The 25,352-nt window shown below is 42.5% G+C and overlaps 3 protein-coding genes across 3 annotated transcripts; all 3 read right to left on the bottom strand.

Annotated features, from left to right (window-relative positions):
- Window positions 1–9,972: 9,972 nt before the first annotated feature.
- LOC143112711 (caprin-2) lies at window positions 9,973–12,250 on the bottom strand. Its single transcript, XM_076274977.1, has 4 exons — window positions 12,244–12,250; window positions 11,838–11,945; window positions 10,956–11,096; window positions 9,973–10,397 (listed from the first exon to the last, which is right to left on the bottom strand). The coding sequence occupies exons 1-4, from the start codon at window positions 12,248–12,250 to the stop codon at window positions 9,973–9,975; spliced, it is 681 nt and encodes a 226-aa protein (XP_076131092.1).
- A 548-nt stretch (window positions 12,251–12,798) lies between these two features.
- Window positions 12,799–16,587, bottom strand: tppp2 (tubulin polymerization-promoting protein family member 2). Its single transcript, XM_076273953.1, has 4 exons — window positions 16,458–16,587; window positions 15,054–15,245; window positions 14,700–14,853; window positions 12,799–14,321 (listed from the first exon to the last, which is right to left on the bottom strand). The coding sequence occupies exons 2-4, from the start codon at window positions 15,242–15,244 to the stop codon at window positions 14,127–14,129; spliced, it is 540 nt and encodes a 179-aa protein (XP_076130068.1). The 5' UTR covers window position 15,245; window positions 16,458–16,587; the 3' UTR covers window positions 12,799–14,126.
- A 1,800-nt stretch (window positions 16,588–18,387) lies between these two features.
- LOC143111651 (apolipoprotein A-Ia-like) lies at window positions 18,388–22,809 on the bottom strand. The gene is made up of 4 exons (XM_076273908.1): window positions 21,997–22,809; window positions 21,481–21,532; window positions 20,625–20,769; window positions 18,388–19,225 (listed from the first exon to the last, which is right to left on the bottom strand). The coding sequence occupies exons 2-4, from the start codon at window positions 21,521–21,523 to the stop codon at window positions 18,625–18,627; spliced, it is 789 nt and encodes a 262-aa protein (XP_076130023.1). The 5' UTR covers window positions 21,524–21,532; window positions 21,997–22,809; the 3' UTR covers window positions 18,388–18,624.
- Window positions 22,810–25,352: the final 2,543 nt, after the last annotated feature.

Genomic DNA, 25,352 nt, shown 5'->3' on the forward strand with positions numbered 1-25,352 from the left:
GGCTCTTGAAAAACATTTCTCAGAGAAGCATTCCAGTTTTTTCTGATTATGTTTTTAATGTGATTTGCTTCAGTGCTAAACCTTGTGGAAAAGAAAATTCTCCCAGAACTTTGTCTGGACTTCCCACTTCTTAACAGGGATTGTCGGTCTAGGTTCTCAGATCTGTGCTTAGCACTCTGGATGGTTTTCTTTTTGTAACCTCTTTGAATAAATCTATTTTCCATTTCATTTGCCTTTACCTCAAAAGAATCAGTTTCATCACAAATTCTTTTCAGTCTCTGGAATTGACTGTAGGGTATGTTATCCTTTAAATGTCTATAGGGTGGAAGCTTTTTGCATGCAAAATAGTGTTGCGAGAGGTAGGTTTTCTATAGATGGTGAAATGTAAGAAACCTTCCTTATCTTTGTATATTTCTAAATCCAGAAAGCAAATGCTTTGTTTGTCGAACTCCAGAGACAGTTTGATGTTTTCATTGATGCCATTGAGGTAAGCATGGAAAGACAATAGTTCAGTTTCAGATCCATCCCACAGTAAAAATACATCATCAATATATCTCCCATAATAGATTATTTTGTTAAAATAAGCATTTTTAGTAGAATTAAGCACAAAATCATGTTCCCATTTACCCATGTATAGCCCTGCATAGGAGGGACTGTAGCAAGCTCCCATTGCACATCCTTTAGCTTGCTTGAAAAGGTGGTCTTGAAAAATAAAGATATTATTATTTAGTGTCCATTTTGTTAATTTTAAAAGAAAATGTGCAGGGGGAGTTTCTGTTTGTAGCTGGTCTTGTAGAAAAAACTCCAGTGCTGCTAGCCCTTCTTCATGTACAATTGAGGTGTAAAGTGACTCCACATCCATAGTTACTAGTAAAGTATCTTGCCCAATATTGCCTAGTTTCTGGATCTTATTAAGGACAGCTGTCGTGTCTTGTATATATGCTGGAATCAGAGGCAAAATGGGCTTAATGAAGTAATCTATGTATTTTGAAACCGGTTCAGTAAGACTATCATTCCCAGAAATTACTGGTCTCCCTGGGAGATTTTCTAAGTTTTTGTGTATCTTAGGGAGGAGGTAAAAGGATGCCAGTTTAGGATGCTCATTGAAAAGAAACTTACATTCACCATCAGAAATCCAATCATTTTCTTTAGCTTCAGTCAGCATGTTTTTTAACTCCCTTTTCAAGACCTCTGTAGGGTTGTGCTTCAAAATCTAATAGTATACAGGATCATTCAGTTGTCTGTTTGCCTCTTTTATGTATTTATCTCTACCCCAAACAACCACAGCTCCTCCCTTATCAGCTCTTTTAATAATCAAATCATCATCATTCATCATCTGTTCAAGTGCACAACGCTCCTGCTTTGTTAAGTTATAATACTTAGATCTATTTTGTCTTTGTTGATACATTGTATCTACTTCAAAGTCCACTTTCTTGGTAAAAGTACTCAGGGAAGCATTTACAGTGACAGGACAAAAGGAAGATTTAGGTTTAAAGGGAGTTCCTTATGGAGTTGTGCTAACAGAGTCAATGTGAGTCTTTGAAGTTTGACTATTCATACTGTACCAAGCTTTAAGGTGCAAGTTTCTGTAGAACCTGTAGAGGTCAATCTTGGTGTCGAATTCTCTGGATGAGTAGGTTGGAGCGAAAGACAAGCCCTTTGATAGCACAGTGATGCAATTTTCTGAAAGAGGTTTTCCTGAAATGTTGATTACAGAGTCCCTTTGTAACTCCTTGTCGGTAACTCCTTGCATGCAGAGGGAATTTAAAAGACAATCGATTATCCCGCCCCTCGGACAGAGCATTGCGGGTCTGGTGGGTCTGGCTCGTCAGGCTAGGCAGCCCAAACTCTGGAAACAAACAAAGTGAAACAAAAACGAAATCCTGAATGGAATTTCTCTGGAAATATTGAAAGTAGGGGTGAACTACTTCTCTGGCGTGTTTCATTTGGTACGTACAGTAGTTAAAATATAATGTACATTTTTTTTGCACAAAAGTGTCTGCTAATACATTTAAATATAAACATTACCACAAACAAACGTGAATTCCTGTGAAATCCCTGACTGCGCCTTTACAGTTTTTTTCAATCGCTAACAAGCACTTACCGATACTTCAGATACTTTTTCTAAACTCTTAACACAGACTCACACCTAGAAAACACAATTGGCCAAATGGATAATTTTCTTCTCAAAAACACATTTTGTTAAAGGAACCGTATGTAAGAAATGTATTGCAGCCCGAATGTGTTGCAGCCCTCAACTGATGTTGATGTTGTGTTTTGTCATGTCATGTTGTGTTTTGGCCTGATGCGCCACCCTCCACTTATCTACTAATCAGGAAGTCAGTGGTGTTTCGGCATCCAGGTTGGCAACCTCGAGTCAGGGGGGAGGGGGAGAGGATACACCGCTCTACAGTAATTTGAAAGTGATTGCAGTACCAGTTTTGGCCACAATCTTACATATGGTTCCTTTAAATATATTACTAACGCATATTTCTCTGCACACACTAACTTTACCAAAACACTGAAAATCTGACTCAAAATGAAATTATTCTGTCAAAAAATGGTACACAAGGTACATGCATTCAATCAAAGTACACCAGGTTTCAAAATACTGGCTATTGTTGACATTACAAAAACTGCATAGACTTTTATGTTTCAGTTTTACAGGTATTTGCATGCAATTTTTACACGAAATGTGATGAAATGTGGGAGCTGTATGTCCACATGTTATGTTCACATTCAAAAGCATTCCAGTAAAAAGCAAATCAGTTTATTTTTTCCTTTACTGTTTACTACAGGAGGTACAGTAGAAATACTGTTTACAGTATGATAGAACAGAAAAAGTTTTACAGTATTGCTTACAGTGAACAACAAAATATCCATGAAACACACAAGAGCATTCTGAACAAAAAAACAACAGCAAAAAGCCCAGATAAAAAGCGGAGGGGGACTAAAAAAGCACAAAATTACTGCATCTAATCTCTGCGATCTTCAGGATCTTCAGGGTTAGGCTACATGTTTTCATCAACATTGCATTGATTACATGGTCAATGATAGTGGCACGAATTTCATCACTGACAACAATTCTTGCAGCATTTGGAATGCCACCACCACGCATTCTTACACCTCTACCTTGCCCTCTCTTTGGGCCTGCTCTTCTCCCTGACCCTGCTCCTCTCACTGCTCCTGCATCTTTCACTGCATCTCTCACTGCTCCTGCATCTCTCACTGCATCTCTCACTGGGCCTGCTCTTCTCCCTGGGCCCCTTGCTCTTACTCTTTCTCATCCAGACATTACAGTGTTTGTCTTTTTCTGTTTCTGTTTCTAAAAACATCACTCCTCAAAGTCCTCCTTTTACTGTATACGTGTCAATGTAATAGAAAAAAATAACCCCTGCCACTGAGTCTAAGCCAGACTGGAATCAGCTGTGGTTGGCCCAATTTACCCAACATAAATCAATTGTGTGTCAATTATTCAATTGTTTGTTTATTATCAGCTGAGATATATTGTTTTTGAACTGATATCATTGCAGAAGCAGAGGTTTTTATACTGTATCTAAGGTTTGGAATATTGTTTTTGCTATTGTGGGATGTTGTGTGTTAACATTCGTAAATACTGAAAAAACAATCCATAATTTTGTTGGGAGGTATAGCTTGTCTGTTAAGAAAATGTAAGCATTGTGGAAATGTGTTCACTGACTGCATATCGTGTGAAAACGACATGAAATGTGTGAATGGTATGGCCACAAAAGACAGATGCTGTGCTAACTGTATTTAGAGTTTTGAAAATGTGACAACTGGTTGGACAAACGCTTGTTAGCGACTGAAAAAAACTGTAATATGTTTGTGTGGGAACTCGAATTTGAAACATGGTCCACACACAAACATGGTCCACACTGTTAATTATTGTTAGAGACTGCGTGTGTGTGTGTGTGTGTGTGTGTGTGTGTATGTGTCTATGTTTGTGTGTGTATGTGTCTATGTTTGTGTGTGTGTGTGTGTGTGTGTGTGTGGAGTTAAACTATTCTAATAAATATAAACACAGAGTCAGTTGTTAGTGTCAGTAGTTGTTGAGGGTGTATGCTGGACCTTGGTGTTTGCGTGCGTGTGTGTGTGTGTGTGTGTTTATGTGTGTGGGTGTGTATGTGTGTGTGTGTTTATGTGTGTGGGTGTGTATATGTGTGTGTGTGTGTGTGTGTGTGTGTGTGTGTATGGGTGAGTGTGTTTATGTGTGTGGGTGTGTATGTGTGTGTGTGTGTTTATGTGTGTGGGTGTGTATATGTGTGTGTGTGTTTATGTGTGTGTGTGTATGGGTGAGTGTGTTTATGTGTGTGTGTGTTTGTGTGTGTATGTGTGTGTGTGTTTATGTGTGTGGGTGTGTATATGTGTGTGTGTATGGGTGAGTGTGTTTATGTGTGTGTGTGTGTGTGTGTGTATGTGTGTGTGTGTTTATGTGTGTGGGTGTGTATATGTGTGTGTGTGTATGGGTGAGTGTGTTTATGTGTGTGTGTGTGTGTGTGTGTGTGTGTATGTGTGTGTGTACTTATGTGTGTGGGTGTGTATATGTGTGTGTGTATGGGTGAGTGTGTTTATGTGTGTGTGTATTTCTCCCCCCTCACTCCTTCGTGGCGTACAGCAGGTAGCCGCTGAACACGTTGCCTCCCTGTGTGTCGCCACACAGCTCCCGGCCCGACTGCAGCGCCGTGTACACCTGGCCTCCGGCCCGACTGCAGCGCCGTGTACACCTGGCCTCCGGCCCGACTGCAGCGCCGTGTACACCTGGCCTCCGGGCGCCAGGGTCAGCAGCACAGTGTGTGTGTGGCAGTTGTTAGTGGAAGTGGAAGCCGTGCACTGCCACACATGTGTCTGGAAGGCAATCCACTTACACTAATAGTACAGCATGCAGTGTAGAGTATGCGATCAGGAGATCAGTGTATGAGATTAGAAAAAAATGTCCCAGTAGCTGTTACTGCAGGAGCTGTGGAGCTGGACAGGGTTAAGTCATCTAGGATGGATCTGGCTTGGGGTGGGGCTCAGCCATGCTGTTGTGTGCAGGGCAGGTTCTGGCAGTACATTGAGTTATTTTATATCAGGATCATGATCAATTGTCTGGTATGCATCCATAGTTCACGAGTAGATCGAATTGATCATTGTTTACATTTATTGAGCAAATGCTTATATTTATTTAGCGGCTTGATCTCAAATGTGTGTGAGTAAGTGCACCACACTGGTACCGAGAGCGGGGTTGTATCCACTGGCAGAGTTCAGTGAGACCTCCCTGTAGGGGATCGGTACGCCGACTGTGAAAGGTCCGAAACAGCTGGTCATGGGGGTCAGCGTTGCAGTGAACGCCACCTGCCTGCCCTCTGAGGACAGATAAGGAGAAAGAGCACAGAGATGTGTAAGTAGGTTCTAACGGAGAAAGAGCACAGAGATGTGTACGTGGGTTCTAACGGAGAAAGAGCACAGAGATGTGTAAATAGGTTCTAACGGAGAAAGAGCACAGACAAGTGTAAGTAGGTTCTAACGGAGAAAGAGCACAGAGATGTGTAAGTAGGTTCTAACGGAGAAAGAGCACAGAGATGTGTACGTAGGTTCTAACGGAGAAAGAGCACAGACAAGTGTAAGTAGGTTCTAATGGAGAAAGAGCACAGAGATGTGTAAGTAGGTTCTAACGGAGAAAGAGCACAGACAAGTGTAAGTAGGTTCTAATGGAGAAAGAGCACAGAGATGTGTACGTAGGTTCTAACGGATAAAGAGCACAGAGATGTGTAAGTAGGTTCTAACGGCTGTAGGTGCATAGAAAAATAAGGATAACTTTTGAAGCACAGCAGGAACTGAGCAAGAAGCCCACATCAGTTAAAGCTTCCTGAATAAAACCACAATTTACACCTAGCTAAAGTGCTATAGCAATAGGTTTTCATACAGCATTTATTCAGAATTATACTTTTGTTCTACTGCTTTGTACTACACTATAATCAATTTTTGTATTTTTATTTAGTTGTAGTAATTCTGATGTAGCCTAATAACCTAATAACTAATATTACTATTATTTCAGAAAATGTGACATTTCCTTTGGCAGAGTGGCTGTCAGTGGCAACTGTACCTGCAAGTGCCTGAATCTGGCCATTGAGCTGCTTCAGGGCTTCCCATTGGCCCATCATTTGTGTGAAGACGCGCTCCTCCCGGTTAAAGAAGTCTTGTGCAGCACAGCAGCAGCCGCGCTGCCGGTTGAACGCACACTCACAGTCCCACCCTCCGCACGGTAGGGAGCCGCTCACCTGCACTGTGGGTGGAGAGAGAGAGGGAAGTTAGTCTATTGTCATCAGTCATTTTCACAGATCTGTACAATATGGCCATCACATCCCATCACAATACACACCATCAGCCTAGCATCACATCTTAGACGAGTCTGTTGTTCCTCATTGGTGGAACGCGCTACCAGTTCCTGCTAGAGCAGGGACATCCGTCTCCATCTTCAAAAAACTCCTGAAGACTCAGTTCTTCAGAGAATATCTCCTCTCGTAGCACTACTTTCAACCTTGCTAATTCTAACACTTATCACCTGACTAGAACTGACACTTAACTGTAAAAAAGCAGCACTCACTGATGCACTTGTTGTTATTGTACTCTACCTTTTAAATTGTTATGAATTGTTCTAGAATTGTTGGGAGAATTGTTTTTAAAAGCTTTAAACTGTTTACCATGTTGTAAGTGGCTTTGGTTTAAAATGCGTCAGCCAAATGTAATGAGTCGTGGCGTTCAGAGGAAGGAATGTAAGGATGAGAGGAGCGGGGAATTAAGGCATCATGGAAAAGAAAGAAAGAAAGAAAGAAAGAAAGAAAGACAACATGCAGTCATAGAAAATACACCAAAAGGACAGGGAAGATAATGGACAGAAAGAGGCAAGAGTGCCATATAAGTAAAGATAAGGAAGAAGTACCAAAGAAAGGTAAGGAGACGTATACAGCAAAGGTAAACAACAGGTTTCAAAGGACAAAGGCACAAAGGCAGACAAATGCTCACTGTTTAGGGGAAACACAAAACACAGTGGTGGGAGGGAGAGACTCTAGAGAATACTATTTGAATGTTCTCCCAAATGGGAAGAGTGATCACAATCCCTTGGCAGTTTACTTTACAATACAACACTATTTTGACGGAAAACAGCTGTAAAAGGATGTGAATGCTGTGTGTGTGCCTTTGTGTGTGTCCTTACATGCAGCCTCTCTCAAGTCCGAGGTCATGGAGATGGAGTTTCTTACACACGCCCACAGCACCACCAAGAGGCCCAGGTGCGCCATGTCAGCTCCCATCTTTCTTCAGAGCAGGCTGCAGACGTACACACTACAATGACAACATGCAGGATACAGAGGAGAGAGTATTTTACATAACTGTGGTATCCATCAACCTAACATTTTTGTGTAGTTATTAGTTATTCAGTTTCCAATTTTCTTAATTCAGTTTAGGCTGCTAAGATAAATTTCCCATTTTCATTAATACAGACAGTAAATTAATAGAAATGTATGCACAAATAGTTTCTCATCTTTTTTAAACCTCAACAAAAGAGAAATAAGCCTATGTTGTTCTCGATGAAAAGATTAAAAAGATATAGACAGATGTTCATGTCACAGTGACACTAGAATATGAGAAAAATAGTTATGTTTTATATTTTAGGAGGGACCTTACCACAATGATAGCAGATTCTTTAACTCTCTTTTCTTTTCCTCTCGTCTTCTTTTCAGAAGTCAAAGACGAACCTTCCCAAATTCCAGATCTCTAACTGACTCCTCGTAAGTTATTGGAGCCTAGTTCATTTACTCACTCAGTCACTCTTCTACCCATGCACATACACAGGCATTACCAGTCACGCTAGCTACAGCGGAAATGGCTACAGAATATAGGTCTATACTCAGTCTCCAACTTGACAGGATCCCGGCTCTACCCTGACAGCAAGGATGCTTACTGACAATCACACTGCTGGCCTAAGCAGGACGGTACACAGACGGGTCCTGTCCACCTGCTGGTTTTATTCTGGGGGTTTGTCCCACCTCTCCCTCTCATGTTCTCATTAGGTTGGGTGGAGGGTATCCCCACAGAGACTGCCAGTCCATTATACCAGTGCTCCTCACTCCCAAAGGCCTCTCCAGAGGGATTCTAGCAGTTTGTGAGTGCCTGAGGAGGTCATGAAGATTACACTGGTATTGTTATTGTCTTATAAAGGGCAGTCTTCAGAGATGGGGATCAGATGATCTTTTAGAGATGTTGATAGATGGATGGGTTTTAGAGAAAGAAAACAACACTACAGTTGTGGGAGGTGTGTTTGAAAAATAACAATAAGCTATAGTTATGTTAGTTGCAATAATAATACAAATACTAATTGTTATAACAATACTAATAATTTGAACAATTATATTATTATTATTATTATTAGTATTAGTATTATTAGTATTATTATTATTACAGAACCCATTGGGAATAGGCCTGGCATGTGTGCATTATTAGTGTTACTGGGTCAGTAAAGTCAGCTGTAGAATGGACAGAGTGATAAGATCAGAGCAGAGAGTATTTTACTTTCATAAGGGACTACAGTCCATCCCTATGGTATAGCATTTCACCTGGAATAGACCGAGACCTCAATGGGAGGCCTAGTTTAGAGGACAGCTAACACCTACACTGTTGTACGTTGTTCTCAGGTTAAACATGAGTGTGTGTGTGTGTGTTGGACGGGAGGAACGTTGTGTAACTCCAGTGGAAGGTGCATTTAGTCTCATTTTGTGACGTCAACATCACCATAACCACCGAGAGTAATTAATGAAGCATCTTAATCCTGTTTTACCTTTAAGACCCAATTTAATTTTCCTTTCTCTAAAATAAGGTGTGGCTCATTCTGAGCATAATCTCTCACTCTCTACGTGTCCCAGTCCACTGAAATATATTCTGTATTGCATCATTTCTTGCTCACTTGTTACTTGCTCTTGCTCTTGCTCTCTTCTTGTCTGTATTCTCTGAAAAAAGGATGAAGGTGACTGCTGCTGTTCTGAAATAGGCCTACTATTGAATATTTTAATATACTCTTGGGATTTTAATGTTTAAAGACCACCTCTGAATATCAAAATTCTAACCTTGTTAACATGCCCATATGATTTCTGCTATGTTTTATAATATTTCTAAATAAGCAGTCAACAACTTCAACAACTTTAGAGGAACAGAGAAGGGATGCAGGGGTGTAATAAACTGCTGGAGTCCGTCTTTAAGAATGGTTGGTGTAAATGTGAAATTACGTTCAAACCACCATATTCACATAGGTTCACATAGGTTTCCATATTCACATAGGTTTCCATATTCACATAGGTTTCGAAAATCTACCGGGCACCGTTGAGGTAGATGGTTCATGTCCATTGTCTTTTATGGGTTAATGAGCTGTCTGCATGCAAGATCAATTTCAGAAGTGGCTTATCAGTATCTAAATCAGTCTTAGATGAAGGGAGTGGCCATAGCATGAAAGAGCATATCACCTGATCCTGTGAGCGCTGCTTTATGTGAAAAGGCGAGATTTTTCGGTTCTTATTATGGAGCATATCAGTCACTATGACATCAGCTCGCTTGCCCACTGATAAAGGAGTCATTGTGTTTCAGGACATTGCTTAACATGATTAGATGAAGAGCCGGGGAAGCTGTGAAGCAGCACTGTGCAGCTGTGGAGAATGTCTGACAGTAATATTTGGCCTGTTTGCTTGATTAAGTTATCAAGTTAGTTGGAGGATTGTATATCCTCTCACATGACCCTATAGTTTAATGTTAGAAAGGTAAAATTCAAACAAGACTTTTTTTTCAAATGAAAGTTTATTTCTGCTAAAAGACCTTGGATACCTATAATTAGATTTTAATTTGGGGCAATATAGATTATGAGAATTTGTGCGTGTGTGTGTGTGTGTGTGTGTGTGTGTGTGTGTGTGTGTGTGTGTGTTTCTATTATGTTGTGTAGAGCATGAAGCCACTGAAGGTGTTGTAGTGATTCTGGTCATCACACAGGTAGCAGCCAGGGAGCAGCCTGACAGACACGCGGTCCCTAGCACGGAGCTGCACCGTGAGGACCACGCTGGCCGTGTCCTCCTGGTCCTCGTGGTTCTTCTCCTGCAGACCGGCCAGCGGCACACCGTTGCGACTCAGTTGCACACAGGCGGCCAGCAGGGAGCCGGGCGAGCCGGCGTCGCTGAACGCCGTCACGGCCAGGCTGTAGATGCCGGAGTGTGGCGCGGTGAACACGCCGGTCCTGGTGTCGTACGCCACGCCCATGTTCAGGAAGACCGCCTGGTAGGCCACGTCGATCTCAGTCCGGGACGGGCCCACACAGCGACGCCAGTCCGTCAACGCCACGGAGAATGCAGTGCGGCTCTCTAAGGACAGTTAACGACACAGTGACCAACCACAGAACACATACAGTGCTCTCTTGCTTCTAAAAGTGCCTTCATCTGTTTTTTTTTCAGGTAGTAGAATGTGAGAAATCAAATGAATGAGTCAAAATAAATGTCAGAAACATCAGGTAGACAAATAATTCACATAAACAGTGATCATTTAGTGTGCACACATTCAATTGGAGCTTTTTTCTGGTGTGGTTCTGGTGGTGGTTCTACCTATTTTATCATAGTGCCTCATGTACAATTTGGGACAGTGTTGAGAAGCTAGTGAGAGACATTGGCACCAAACCAGAGATTTCACAGAGGCTAAAATATGCAAGCCTTTTTAAGTCAGATTCTTTTCTTAGATTGACTGATTGATTGATTAATTAATTAATTGATTGATTGATTTGTGTGTAGGCTATGGGGCTTCTACATAGGATACAGGGGAAACACACACACAGAGACAATCACGTATATCTATAGCAACAACACACACAAGCACACACATGAAGAAGCGTTCCAACGGAAAGTTCCCGGTGTGGTGTCAGCCCTCACCCTTGTAGCTGTTGAGGATGTTCTGACTCTGGTTCAGCCTCTCCTGCAGGTCCGTAACGCTAGAGTTGAAGTGCTGCTGCATCTGCCACATTCGCTGTTGCATTAGGCAGCAGCTGCAGGACATCGGGTCAGTCAAGCACACTAGGGTGAGAAAGGGAGAGATGAGAACACACACTAAACCATGCACCCTACAGCCTATGGGTGAGGCATAGAAATGGATATGTAATAGCAAAACAGTACACATAAGGCTGTGAACAAAATATACATTAAAGGGACACCAGGCAAGCCTGATGCTTTTTCTCTATAAAACTCCCCCTCGTTTGGTCTGAAGCTCTTTTCCTTTTCTTTGCGTCTTCCATCAAGGGTTTTCGCTGCTTCTTCGCCGGCTCTGCCATTATACACACGTTTGCAACAATCGCTAGTGTTTCGTTAGCCTGCCTCTGTGCTGTAAACTGATCCTGCTTCGGTTGGCGGGTAGGATACACCGAACTTGCAAGCGGGATATTCTTCCTACAGGCAGTTGGGGCGGGCGAGAGAGCCTTCATTCGCCCCGTAATGAGTCATTTAACCATATACCGACTTACGAAGATAATTAATTAACATGAAAACGTTGCCTGGTGTCCCTTTAACATAATCATATGTTCCTCAAAAACTTGAGCAAGTGTAAGGGGAATATCATTAGAACTGTATGTTGACATAATACACTTTCATGGATGTACATACACACACACACACAAACACACACACACACACTCTGTGAAACTACAGCATACTGAAATTATAAAGTATATTTCCATATATATAATATATTTAATAATATACAGATGATCTGTCCTGTCCCAGAATCCATGCTGAGTGTAAGCCTACTCTCCTCCCACTCACGATTATTGGGCACAGGTGGTGGTGTTGCTCCTGGGCCATGCCAGGAGTAGGTCCGGGTGTCCTGACCCAGTGCCAACCCAAACAGAGCCAGAACAACAACAGCTGTGCCTTGGAGCAAAAACATTTATACAGTCATTAAACTGTGCTACAAAATCAGAGGAACTCTCAAAGGCGCTGTACTAAATAGATTAGGAGGGTATAGAAGGACGTGAACAACAAGTTCCCTATGGGAATAATTATGTCTCAATCTATTTATGTGAATATTACATCAGTAAATGGAAGCAGATTAATACTGTAAAAGTAACCATATAAAACATCACATTTTCATACGTTTTGGGAGTATCAAATCCAAATGCAACACCCATCAAATGGTGGAGCTTGTTTGTATTGGTGCCCATATTCCTACCTTTCATCTTTCCTGCCCCTGGTTTGTCTCGGTGAAGTCTCAGTGTTGTGTCCAGAAAACACAGAGATGTCGCCCAAATATCTGAAGGTAGTCTCCAGTCAGTGAGATGAAGTTTTTCTTGGAGTCCCTTATTTATTTGACCAGAGCACCCCACCCTTCCATTGTGAACACATTATGGGCTAATCTGTCCGCCCTGTACAATATGTCAGGTCTGATATAACAGATAAATGTGTAATAGCAGACACTTAAGCTGTCCAGCCTTTTGGGAGATTGTTGTTGTGTGTGCTGTTCTGGGTCCGTTTCCCTCACCCCAGGAGCTGGATTACTGAGGGGAGAAAAGACCAGGGACAATAGACCAATACCAGAGGAACAGAGAAGAAGTGGACCAGATAAAGTGTGAGACAGCGAAAGTAGATTATGGTCCTATTTCAGATGTGAAGTCTAGGGTGTCTGGTGTATGAAAGCATGGCTGGAGTATGAACACATCAATGTGTGTGAGAGAGAGAATGTGTGTGTGTTTGCATGCACTTAATAAAAACAGCCCCTCATTGAATATTTTTTTCTGCAATGACTTTATTTGAGACTTTCTTTCTTTCCACAGATTTCTGTAAGAGATGGCAGTACCTGACACTCCTAAACAAGACAGAGCGCCTTCACACACTCAGGCAAAAGAACAATCACTTTCACATCCGAAAGATGGAGGGAGGGAGGGAGAGAGAAAAGGACCAGAGAGAGAGAGAGAGAGGGAGGAGAGAAAGTGCCATCTGCCTCTTCGTCCCTCTTGAGCTCTCACTTCATCTTCCACTCAAAGGACACCCCTTGTCCAGTTCACCATCTGCTTGACCTTTTCTGTCACTCATTTTATTATTAAATATGACTTTGTTATTAAACGTTAAATGTTTTATTACTATATGTATCTCATTGCACCAGTCACACAGCCATACATGCACCTAGGAGGCAGTGATAGTTCCAGGGACAGCTAAGGGGTTCTTTTTGGAGAATAAGGCATTTTGTAGTAATTGCAAGTAGTAGCTATAAGGCACCGGGACACATACAGTACACTGCAAAAACTGCTTATCTAACAAAATCTAACCAAGTGTTATTAATCTTATATCAAGATAAAAAAAACTAGTTGGTATTGTTTTCAGTATAAAGAGACTTACCTAGCGCTTTCGTGTAAAATCATTTGACTTTTGATTGATTTTTTAAAAAATGTACTTATTTTAAGACATCACATCTTGAAAACAAGCAAATTTGTCTGCCAGTGCGTTAAGCAAATTTGTCCTAAAAACAAGCAAATTTGTCTGCCAGTGCGTTGAGCATATTTGTCTTGATAAGACCCCTTAAAATAGTTAAAGTTAAAGTCTTCTTAAATTAAGTCAAAATGATCTTTTGAGAGGGTGCTAGGTAAGTCTTTTCATACTAAAAACAATACCAAATAGATGTTTTAATGTTAATATAAGATCAATAACACTTGGTTAGAATTCATTTTTTGCAGTGTACAACCACAGGGGTCTTTTAACACAAGCGTCTGAAGTGCAACAGAGAGACCCGCTAGCATTACAAAAGCTCCAGTGTAGTTAGAGACAGGCAGAGAGAGAGAGAGATGGAGGGGTTTAGGGAGTGAGGTTAGTGTGGTTAGTTGTTAGTGCTGGTTGTGTTTGCTTCTATGGAAATGCATCAAACAGAGCCTTCTTCACAGCTACACAGAGTACATCAATGTAACATTTGCTCAAATGCACATAAAGTATACAATCTCTCATCTGAAATCTTTCCATTACAACATTGCTTTTCACTTCTCTCCTCTATTCACATCTATCTGCTCTCCTCCTCTCTATCCTTCCCTCTCCCGCTTTTCTGCTCTCTTTCTTTTTTCTTGTCCTTCATTCGTCCTGTTTGACCTTGCTGTCGTAGCTGCCCTGGCCCTTGTAGGACCCCACATAGCCGCTGGAGTCAGGGATGTCCTCTCGGCCCACCTTGCCCTTCCCCTTGCCGGACTCGTCGAAGCGCTCTTTGTGGGAGCCCGTGAACTTCGCGGTGTCTGTCAGCCGGTCCACTGCCCCCGCTTTCGCTACTTTCTGCAGGGGGGTTAGTGCAAGACAGAGAGACAGAGACGATGTGAGAGTAGACTAGAGAGGAGCACTTTTTTAAAACACATTTTTGGGGGCTTTTTATGCCTTTAATGGGACAGGAAGCGAGTGGGAGAGAGATATGGGGTGGGATCGGGAAATGACCCGCGCCGGACTCAAACCCGGTCCCCGTGGACACTGGAACCAATTGCGCCACAGCGTAAGGGAGAAACACTTACAGTGACATCCACAAAGCCCGTAGAGAAAAAATATGGTAACAGTATGGTGAATATGGCATGGGAGCACTAGGTCATGGGTCAGTGATGTTGAACCATAAACTGATTGTTTGTGATGTCTGTATGCCGGTTTTGATTGGCTGATACTGACCGTCACTCCTACATTGGCGGGTTCTTTGCCTGCCATGAGGCCGTAGATGAGCTGCAGGGCCTCTTCCTGGCCCTTCCCCTTAAAGCGCTTCGGAGCCAACTCCGTCATCGCCTGCTTGAACTGCTCAAATGTGATCACACGAGCAGTCTTCGCCCTGACACATGTAGAAACACACACACACACACACACACACACACACACACACACACACACACACACACACACACACACACACAGAGACATAGAGAGAGGAGAGAGAGAGAGACATACAGACAGACAGACAGATATGCATCTTGACAGTCAAACTGACACCATGGATCACCACTACAAATGCAATAAGGTGAATTGCCTCACTTCACTTTGCTGAAGACGATGTCCACGTCGGTGCTAGTGACATTTTTCCCATCGATGATCTTGCAGTCTTTGCAAATCTTCACAAAGTTCTTCCCGTTCATCTCCTTGCCCGTTGCCTTCGTGTCTCCGTGGACGGCAAACTTCTGGAACGCCATCTCCACCTCGGCCACCGTCACAGTGCCTTCTGCCATTCTGCCAAAATAAAAGAGGTTTTAGAAGCCAGTAGACATTACAAGAGTATTGCTACTGTGACTATGGCCTGAACAGTGTATAACAATTAGAGAGATAATATATTTCTGCTAAAGTGAATAATTCTCTTAACAATCTCAAAAAAAAAGAACAGCGACAACATACAGCGACAACATACAGCATGACAATCAGTCACTCTGCCATGTCACTCATAGATTTAGGCTACTTCAGTTGTACAATACATTTCATAGTGTTCTACAAGTATTATTAAGTAATAAAAATGATTTCATGTCCTGTTCGAACAGGTTTACTGATTAAGGTGCAGTGTTTTGAGTTTATGTGTATACTGTTCTGGCATTACTGTTTGAGAAAGGGTGGGCCGCAGCAATGAGAAATAACTGGCGTAGGCTCAGGCACACCCTACTGTTCTCCCATGAGCCTTTGCACATTTAGTGATTCCATTATGGAGCTGATTCACTGCTCACTCAGTGCAGAAATAACAACACGTACACAGACACACACACACACACACATGCACGCACACACACTCACAGACACACAGACACACACACACACACACACACACTCATAATATAGACAGACATGTCTACTCTGCCACTTTCTATTCTCTTCTATTCTCGTTTCTCTCTCTCTCTCTCTGCTTGTGTGTACCACAAGCAATGCACATACTAACTTAATAATCATTTCACACCCAAAATCTAATTTGTATCCCAAGGGCTCTACATAATGTATACTATCAGGAAGCAACAGTTTATCAAGATACTGTCATACTATTTAGATAAACTATTTCCGAGCCAATTTTTGGCATTGAGCCTGTTTTGTAATGTATTTTTTATGAATGATTGTTTTTACAAAAATAAACACTAAATTACAAACACTACAGTTAATACAGATTGCCATAGGATAAGGATGGTTTCTGAGCACAGCAATATCTTTCCAGTCATTATACATTAAGCGCACACATGCAAAGCAATAAATGCATCCAACATGCATACTCAGTCATGAGTATCCAAACATCCAGTCTCCTTGAAGTCAAAGACAAGGTGTACATGCAGTAGACAAAATGAAAGCAGATCCCAGTGGATGTATCTAAGAGTAAACGTGTGTGTGTGTGTGTGTGTGTGTGTGTGTGTGTGTGTGTGTGTTTGTGTGTGCGTGTGCGTGCCCGCACTCTAGACTGCCAGGTTAACCTACCTGAGGGTAAGGTGCCAGTCCAGAGAATGTGATGCTGTGTTTGCTCTGACGATGCTGTATTGGCCAGTGTGTTTGTCTCCTTCTCTAGTGTGTCTCCTGGTTGCTGGGGGATGCGCGCACAACCAAGAGAGATGCAGAGATGGTTAGACTGCGGAAAAGCAGCAAGGAGAGGAGGTAGAGAGATGGAGAGAGAGAGAGAGCGACAGGGAGGGGAGGGAGAGAGAGAGTGAGAGCGATGGAGAGGGGAGGAGGAGAGATGGAGAGAGTGAGAGAGCGATCGAAAGGGGAGGAGGAGAGATGGAGTCAGTGAGAGAGAGCAACAGGGAGGGGAGGGAGAGCGAGCGAGCACAGCCCAGCACAAATGATGACATCATACAGCTCTGGGTCTGTCATCCTCTCCTCCCTCTCTCTCTCCCTCTCTCTTTCCATTCCACTTCACCTCTCTCCATCCTCCTTCCATCACTTCATCCTTTATACCCTGTGTGCTCTTTTTATTTGTCTCTCATCCTCTCTTCTCATCCCTCCATCATTCCCTGCCTCTCTCTCTCTCTCTTTACTAACCACACCCTGCTCTTTCCGCCTCGCATCCGGGGAAGTACTATATCTGTTCTCATGAGATGGACTGATGCAACTCACAAATGCCCTCATTAGTCACTAAGAGCTTCCTCGGTACAGCACAGCTTGGTTATCTAGCAGTAGGCTAATTGTTACATTATGCGATGCATTATGTGAGGCACTGGGAACTTCTTCTGTAATTTTTATGGAGGCTGAGTGCATTCGATTAATCACAGCTGAAGGCTATTCCAGGGAACTGCAGTGACAAAAATTAACAATAGTGGATGGAACGCATACTTTCCAGAGACTGCTGGATAAGTCATCCATAAGTCACTATTGTCATTAATGTCTACCAGGTAATACCTATAAAAAGTATTCACCCCCCTTAGATATTTCTCCTTTTACTGCTTTTATAAATGGAATCTTAATCAATTTAATTTGGTCTTTTTTTACAATAATTTACAAAAATGATGTTAATTCATTAAAAATATATAATGCAAAATAAGCAAATAATAATTGAAGCTAATAAGCGAAGGGGAAATATCCAAGGGGGGTGAATCCTTTGTATAGGCATTGTACATACACTATTTAAGGCACATATAAGGCACAGTCGAGCACCATTATGTTTGATATACTCACAGACAAACTAATTATGTACATACTGTTCGTAGGGTTACTGTAGGTGGACATATCTATGGATGTGACGATGAACATATCCAGTACACCAATAATCGCAGGCCATTGAGTGGCACTTGGTGTAAAGAACATCCAATAGCATGCTTGGTGTAATACGTCAGTAGCGTGCTTTGCTATACTGGTTAGTAGCGATACTGTAATCAAGATGAAATAGCTGGGTTTGATCAGAGACGGTTGATAAAGTTAACTATAGAACAGTGTTTCCCCTAGAAATATTTCCAGCAGCGGTGCTGTTGATCGTAGGAAGCCCCCCCCCCCCCAAAAAAAAGACAAACATTTGAAAAAATGATTCCTGAAATGGTGACTTCTGGTGGATTTTGTGAAAGAAATGGACAGATTGAGTTACAAATAATCTTTGATTTGATGGTTTCACTGTGGTAAAAAGCAGGTCTTTGTGTGGAGATTTCATTTCACATTAAATGTAATGTAAAAAAAAATCTAAATTGAGGATGTAAAGCCTCATATGGATATGCCAAAAGCACTCAAATTTAGAGTTTAAAGAATTGTTAGGGTAGTATATAATTGTAAGTTCATATGATGAAATGTTTTTTGAAGAATGCTAGCTTTTTACATTAAATGAATTAAAAACATAGTTGTATTGTGCTTTATATATATATTTATATATAAGTTGAATCAAATACCGTAAATAAGGAGAGGCCAGAGAGTGGATTTCTTTGTTTTATTACCAACAGCATCACACAGTAAGGTGGCGTTAACAGAGAAGGAAGGTGTTTCTCAACACACACGTTTCACTTGCAGTCCAGCTAACAATGAAGAGATGCTCACATCTGCAAGCACTTCGATGTTTGCAAGCTGTGCATTTCTGCACTGTCGTGTGTGCCCTTCCCTGTCTGTGTGTGTGTGTGTGCACATGGAGCTTGGAGTGGTTGAGTCAGTAGTGGCTGGTCAACAACACTTAGGCCTTGAGGGCAGCAGCCACGGTGTCGTAGAGGCTCATGAACTTGGTCTTGAGGTCCTCGAACACGGGTGCGGCCTTGGCCTGCAGGTTCTCGGCGTGGGGGGTGAGCTGCTCGCGCAGATTTCCAGCGACCTTCACCAGCTGCTCCTTGTACTCCTCGGCGTAGGGGGCGGCCATGGTGCGGAGTTCCTCCAAGCGCTGGGTCAGCTTGGCGCGGACGACCTCCACCATGGGCTCCAGCTTGGACTTGGTCTCCTCCACGTTGGCGGCCACCTTCTGGCGCATCTCAACCATCAGGGGCTCCAGCTGGGCGCGCAGGGCCTCGACCTCAGCGCGGTTCTTGGCGGAGTACTCCTGGAAGATGGGCTCCAGCTTCTGGCGGTACTCTTCGACGTGCTTCTGCATCACGGCCTGCAGCTCCACGCGGTGGGGCTCCAGCTGGGTGCGGAGGTCGTCAACGTCAGCGACCACGCGCTCGCGCAGGGTGCGGGTGGCTTCCAGGAGCTGGGCGGAGAAGGTGTCGGTGTAAGGGGTCAGAGACTCAGAGGCAGACATGGCATAGGTCTGGAGCTGGTCCAGGCTCTCTGTCAGCTTCTGCCTGTGTAGGAGAAGAGAGGGGGAGAGGAGATATGAGGGGATAGTTGAATGAAGGGGACATTCATGTTAATGGGGAAGGATTTGATTCAGGTTGATGTGAACAGTGAGGCTTACTAATATTCTGATACTTGGTGTGGGTGGATAATCTGACTATAATTGCGGGAATTATATTATTCTTGAGAGTTAACACACACACACTTTAGATTTTTGCAGACCATAAACTTTAGATTTGTGCAAAAATTATTTCCCTTTGTAACAAGATCTGTAGCATTTAATCTCAATTCAGAGTTTGATTGTGGATAGAATCATTTGCAATTCAATCAACATTGTCTCATATCACTGCTAATTGTCTCTTATCACTGATAATAGCCAAGACTATCTGAACTGCTGATCAACATCAAAACTGACTCCTTATCTCTTGCTCCTCTCTGACCACCTCTGTTGCCCAGCCGAGCCACTTCCTACAATCCAATATAAGAAAAACCCACCACCACACACCACCCCAGCTCTTGGTACAGACTATGGTTATCTTTTGTTATCCTACTACTAGGATATCCTACTACTACTCTACTCTACTCCCACTGCTGTAATGTCCTCCTAACAGGCCTCCCCGCTACAGATGTTCCAGGATGTGGTGGTGCATTGGGTTTCAAGCAGCCAAAAGGGGCACACGTTACCCTGCTGTTCATTTTGGTTCACTGGCTACCCTTGTGCGCTGCCTACAAAGTGATTGCTGGGTATGCTCCTACTTACTGAATTGCTCTGATAAAGACTTTTGTTGCCCCCTCGACCACTGCATTCCTCTAAGGAACGACGTCTAGCACTGCCACCCCTACTCACACAGCAATCCAGACTATTTTCATCTGTAGTTCCCTGATGATGGAACAACCTACCAAGTGCTGCCAGAGCAGGGGTGTCCCTCTCTATCATCAAGAAGTTCTATAATACCCAACCCTGTCATCCCTCCTTCTCCTTCTGCCTCCCTCCTCCTCCTTCCACACTATTCTAGTACTTAAACCTCTGCACTCTCATCCTCTGGTAGTCTCATAGTGTTTGTAAAGTAGTATGTATTGTTACCTATTGTCTCCTTTGCTGTGTAGCTTTGGTGGTTAATCATTATTGTGTAAGTCACTTTGGACAAAAGCGTCTGCTTAATGAATAAATGTGATGCAACATCCCTACAACGCCCTGCCATTATCCACAGCTATCTTTAGCCAATCGGCTCCAAAGTTGTACTGTAAACAACTGGTCCTTTTATGGTCCTTTTATGGTCCTTTTCAGAACCTTTTATCTCATTTAAGGCTCAAAGGCATCAAAGCCCATAAAACTGATTTGCACAAGCACGCTAAAACATGTGAACATGCAAGTCCCCATCAATATGAAGAGAGGGTGTCCCTTACTTGTACTGCTCGTACTCTGTGCCGTCCAGGTGGTCCAGGGTCCTCATGGCTGTCTCCTTGACCTGGGTCAGGTAGACCAGGGTGGCAGCCCTGTAGTGCTCCAGCTGGGAGGGAGCATCGGCCTGCAGGGCGCGGGCCTGGGAGCCTGAGGGAGGAGGCACAGGAAAGGCCAGGAGTTAACTAGGCCCAGTCAGAGAAAGTCATGGTAGACAAGCAGGACTGGTGGATGGTTTATGGTGCTGAATTGACAAAAACATCCACATATGCAAAGACATCTGCACAACATTGAGTTAGCCGTAAGGCAAGCTGGTCTACCCATATCAACACACAGGTCTATCCAAAGTGATACAGGCTTGCAACGACGATCGAACCTGAGTCGACCGATTGTCAGTCGATGTTATCGCTGCTCCACCATGCCCGCATGTTCAGTATGTCACATAATGCAGTGGTTGTTAAACTGGGGGGTCGACAAAAATATCGTAGGGGTTGCGAAATGATTTGCAGGTGTTTAGATCATGTTTAGAACATGTTTAAAAAAATGGGATATTCAGTAGCAATTGTAACCTTACAATTCACAGTGTTTCCATAATGTTCCTCCGAAAGTGGATGCTGTGTTAACACAAATTTAAATATCTACAGTACCTGCGCCTGATGACCTTGATGCTAACACATCCTATTCTACATATCGCACACATTTTGCTGCACGTTATTCAATTTCGTAGAAGTGTGGATGCATGGCTTCAGTACATTACTGCATGTCAACATGCATAAAAGGCTTTGGTGTCCTGCATGTAAGCGATCTATACTATATAGTCTGTGTTATCTGAGTGTAAGAGCAGAGTGGAGGAGTACTCACCGACGGCCAGGAGAAGGGTCAGTGCAAGGGCCACGAATTTCATGGTGAATCCCTGTGATAAAAGAGACAGAATGGATGACAGGAAGGAAGGAAGGAATATAAAACATAAATTAGAACCATTAACTCTCATACCTATTTTTCTTTTTCTTCAACATACAATGAAACATTTTTAAAAATCACATTAAGTTATTTACGGAATATTTTTGACACATTTTGATAAAACACCAGGGATGAAAATTAGCACCAGCCACCAAATGTTGGTAAAATATGAAAGTGTAGAGTTCTATTGAGTGGCTAGTGAATTTGACTATTTATCTGTCAGTTGCTGGAAGAGATTTTAAAAGGCGAATTTCCAACCCTGTAAATTGAAATGTAAAGTGAAAATAATCCTCTGTCTTCTGTTCATCAATATTCTAATACTCTGTAACTACACACACAATGAAGTAATTATCTCTATCTTTCTCTGCATCTCTGTCTCCAGTGCTCTGTGCTGTCCGCGTTGGCTAATTGTCTTACCTGAGGATGCTGCTCGAGGAGAATGAGGCCGAGGCTAAGGGCCCGGTGGCTTTTATAGGCCCCTCTGGTGCCAGGAGTTGGACCTCAGACCCCATGCATGGCAGTTCAAAGGTCACTAAGGGAGGAGAGGGAGACACAGACATACCTGTACATTTGCTCATGTAACATAGTGAAACACCCTCAAGCTGCTGACGTCTCAGAACATGACCCATTTTATGAAATATTTTAAAAATGTCTTCTCCTATTTTCAAATGTCCACTCCAATGCTATTTATCAAACATATCGCCACAACAGTATCAACATCCATCAAAGAATAATGACTATTTTTTTCTGCACATGTACTCTCTCTTGCTTCTCATCATGATGCCTTTTACCAGCCTGTGCTACCTTTGCTACACGTCCTATTCAATATCTTTAAGCTTGTAAAACTCTTAATCAACTTGGTTATTCTGTGTATGGATTAGGCCCAACCTGGTTTGGGTTAGTTTATCGCAAAGAATAAAGAAAACTGGTCACATTTGGATATGGAGGGTGAGAGCATGGGTTTGGGATACTGGGTTTATGAGGATGTGTATGGTTGAGAAATGTATTCGGGGATTGCTCTGATATCAGCTCTGAGAAGTAAGAATAAGGAAATAGGGACACCAAATATGTATTTCATATTGTAGTGAGAAATTCCAGAGTGTATGTACTTTAACATTCATTTTAATCATCACCCCAGCCTTTGATCATGCCAAACCTTTTGTCAACCAAACTGCTCTTGTGACCTTTTGTCAATCAAATGCTCACATGACCCATTGTAACCACATGAGGACACATGACGACAATTAATCATTTGATGATGAGTCCTTTCCTCTTGACACAATCAAAGAGGGTGGGCTACGCTTTAAATACAGAGGGAAGACACTGCTCTGGAGGTTCAGTCAGCCACCGCCATAAGCGGTGAGCTGGCCTCCGAGCTCATATGCTGGCCTCCGAGCTCGTAGTTCTAACACCATTGTTAACCAGTAAATGTTTCACCATGTTCTCAGTTTTCAAACCTGCCTCTGTCTGCTTGCACTCAATTTTTCAATCAATATCAATCAATATCCTAATCCTATTCATGCTAATCTATAATAACAAAAGTAGCCGGGTCCAAGTGCCCATGGGGGCCAAGGTTCGATTCTAACCCAAAAAAGTATTTTCCAAATCCCACCCCCATCTCTCTCTCTCTCTCCCTCTCTCTATATATATGTATATGCAAATAAAGGCCAAATGTACCAAAACATACAAACAGTAATAAAGTCATACCACACATGCTTCCAAGCCGATTTGATGCCTTTCACGGACAACGATAGAACTATAGAGGAATGATGAAGACATAGAAGAATCACAATTGAGAAACATTAGTAAACAGTTTGCCACTCAGTTCGCCTATAGAAGTGTGGTGTGTGCACACCAACATGTTCTGCTAATCCGAGGCACAGCATTTAATGGTAACCTGTCAGATGTCCACCAGCTCTAACACTAACTAACAATATACTAGCAATATACTGACTAATGAGGCATAACCACTGATTTCATACATGATGCAATCTAAACATTATAACACGTACACTATTAAAACCAGAAGCATTACCAGCAATGCTTTACCAATGCACTCCTACAAGCAAGAGCACTGGATGTCATTCCAACATGCTAACCTATGCTGAAATATAGAAAATATTTATGCTGACATATGCTGGTATTTCAAGAAGAAATACTAACCAGGCTCTACTAAGTGCTTCTTAACTCACCTCAAGCAGGGACTCTGAGCATGGCACCAGGCGTAAAGGCATTCCAACACAGCACCCCAACACAGATGGCATTCTAGAATCCAACACAAATGGCATTCTAGAATCTGGCCTGCTCGGGCTTTGGTGCACTGGTGTGGTGAGATGGCGAGAGACGACCCTGGCAAAACAGCAGCCCTAACTCTGACTGGCATGAGGGGCTTTTTCATATTGCTAATGACACGGACGCCAACCATTGCACTATAGGAATCAGATTCCTCATGCCATCATTGCTCTTTAGGATTACTTTTGGCTGCAATTGTGTGTGTATGTGTGTGTGTGTGAGTAGTGTACATGCATGTACAGTGTGTGTTTGTTCTAGTTTGTTCTAGTTTGTATGGACTAGATAAAAAAGCACAGAGTTGCTGATTAGATATGCTGACTCCTGGGTCCCAAAGGTAATTATGGTAGCAGTAAAAATGTATGGTTTTGAAATGACTTTACTTTACCTGGCAACGTGTCACAGACCACAGACCACAGTACACGCACAACACTAGTTCATCAAGCTCAACACTGACATGTTATATACAGACGTATGCTTATTTACACCTCACCTAAAGTGCTTAAGACACCATGTTCGTGCATTGGATGCTTAGTGGAGGTTGCAGTATCCATTTCAGTGAATTTTAAGGCCAGACACACTCACTCTCACATACAAACAAACAAACAAACACATATTTCCAGGGCCTATTCTGTTCGACACAAGTGTGCAGGTCATTTTCAGAATAACGTCACGAGTGAATAGTGTTACTATAGTGACAAGTCCGACCAGCATAGGTGTCGGAGAAGCAAGACAGAAACGTAGTCATATAGCCTACACACTCTACACAAAGGACAGAAAAACAAACAAACAAAACACACCAAAAAAAAGTTGCTGAGAGAAAGGCTGACAAGGAGAGAAAGACTACGAGAGAGACGTGAAGTAAGTGCATTTGTTGTGTGAGAACAATCAAAAGAATTCAGATCACTATATCTCATGTATATTGTCAACGAGTGCGTGCAACAGAGAGTGAATTGAGTGAGTAAACAAGAGAGAGAGACACTATCAGTAAAGGCCTTTTTAGTGTTGAGATCTTTACGGCTCTTTACGGCCGCCGCTGTCGTGGGAAGGCATTGAGATTCTGGCATTCTGGAAGAAACACAATCAGCAGACAGAGCAGGCCATGCTACAGTTCACAGGCGCTCTGGCACAGCAAATGTAACACTACATGCTGAAGATTCTAAGGACTGTGTTCTGTTGGCAGATGACTCATATAACCAATTATATAGCACATGGTGTTTTAACAATATGTGAAAGTTACTAAAAAATGACATTAACCTGGATAAGATTGAACACAGTTTCAAATGTGATTCATACTTTATGTGTAAAAGCATTGGTACACCAGGCCATTACACGTTAGGGTCTGAGTGGTGAAGTGTCCAAGTGCTTTTGTCCATATAGCGTATTTGGTAGCATAAATTCAGACATAGGAGAGATTTGTTTGCTAATGTGATGACATATGATTCTGAGAAATAGAATAGATTGTATTGGCAGTAAACCCTATC

The sequence above is a fragment of the Alosa pseudoharengus genome, unplaced genomic scaffold, assembly GCF_046254945.1.
Source record: "Alosa pseudoharengus isolate Yale_2024_CS ecotype anadromous, Long Island Sound unplaced genomic scaffold, YU_APseudo_1.1 YU_APseudo_1.1_scf_8, whole genome shotgun sequence".
In the NCBI taxonomy this organism is placed as follows: Eukaryota; Metazoa; Chordata; class Actinopteri; order Clupeiformes; family Clupeidae; genus Alosa; species Alosa pseudoharengus.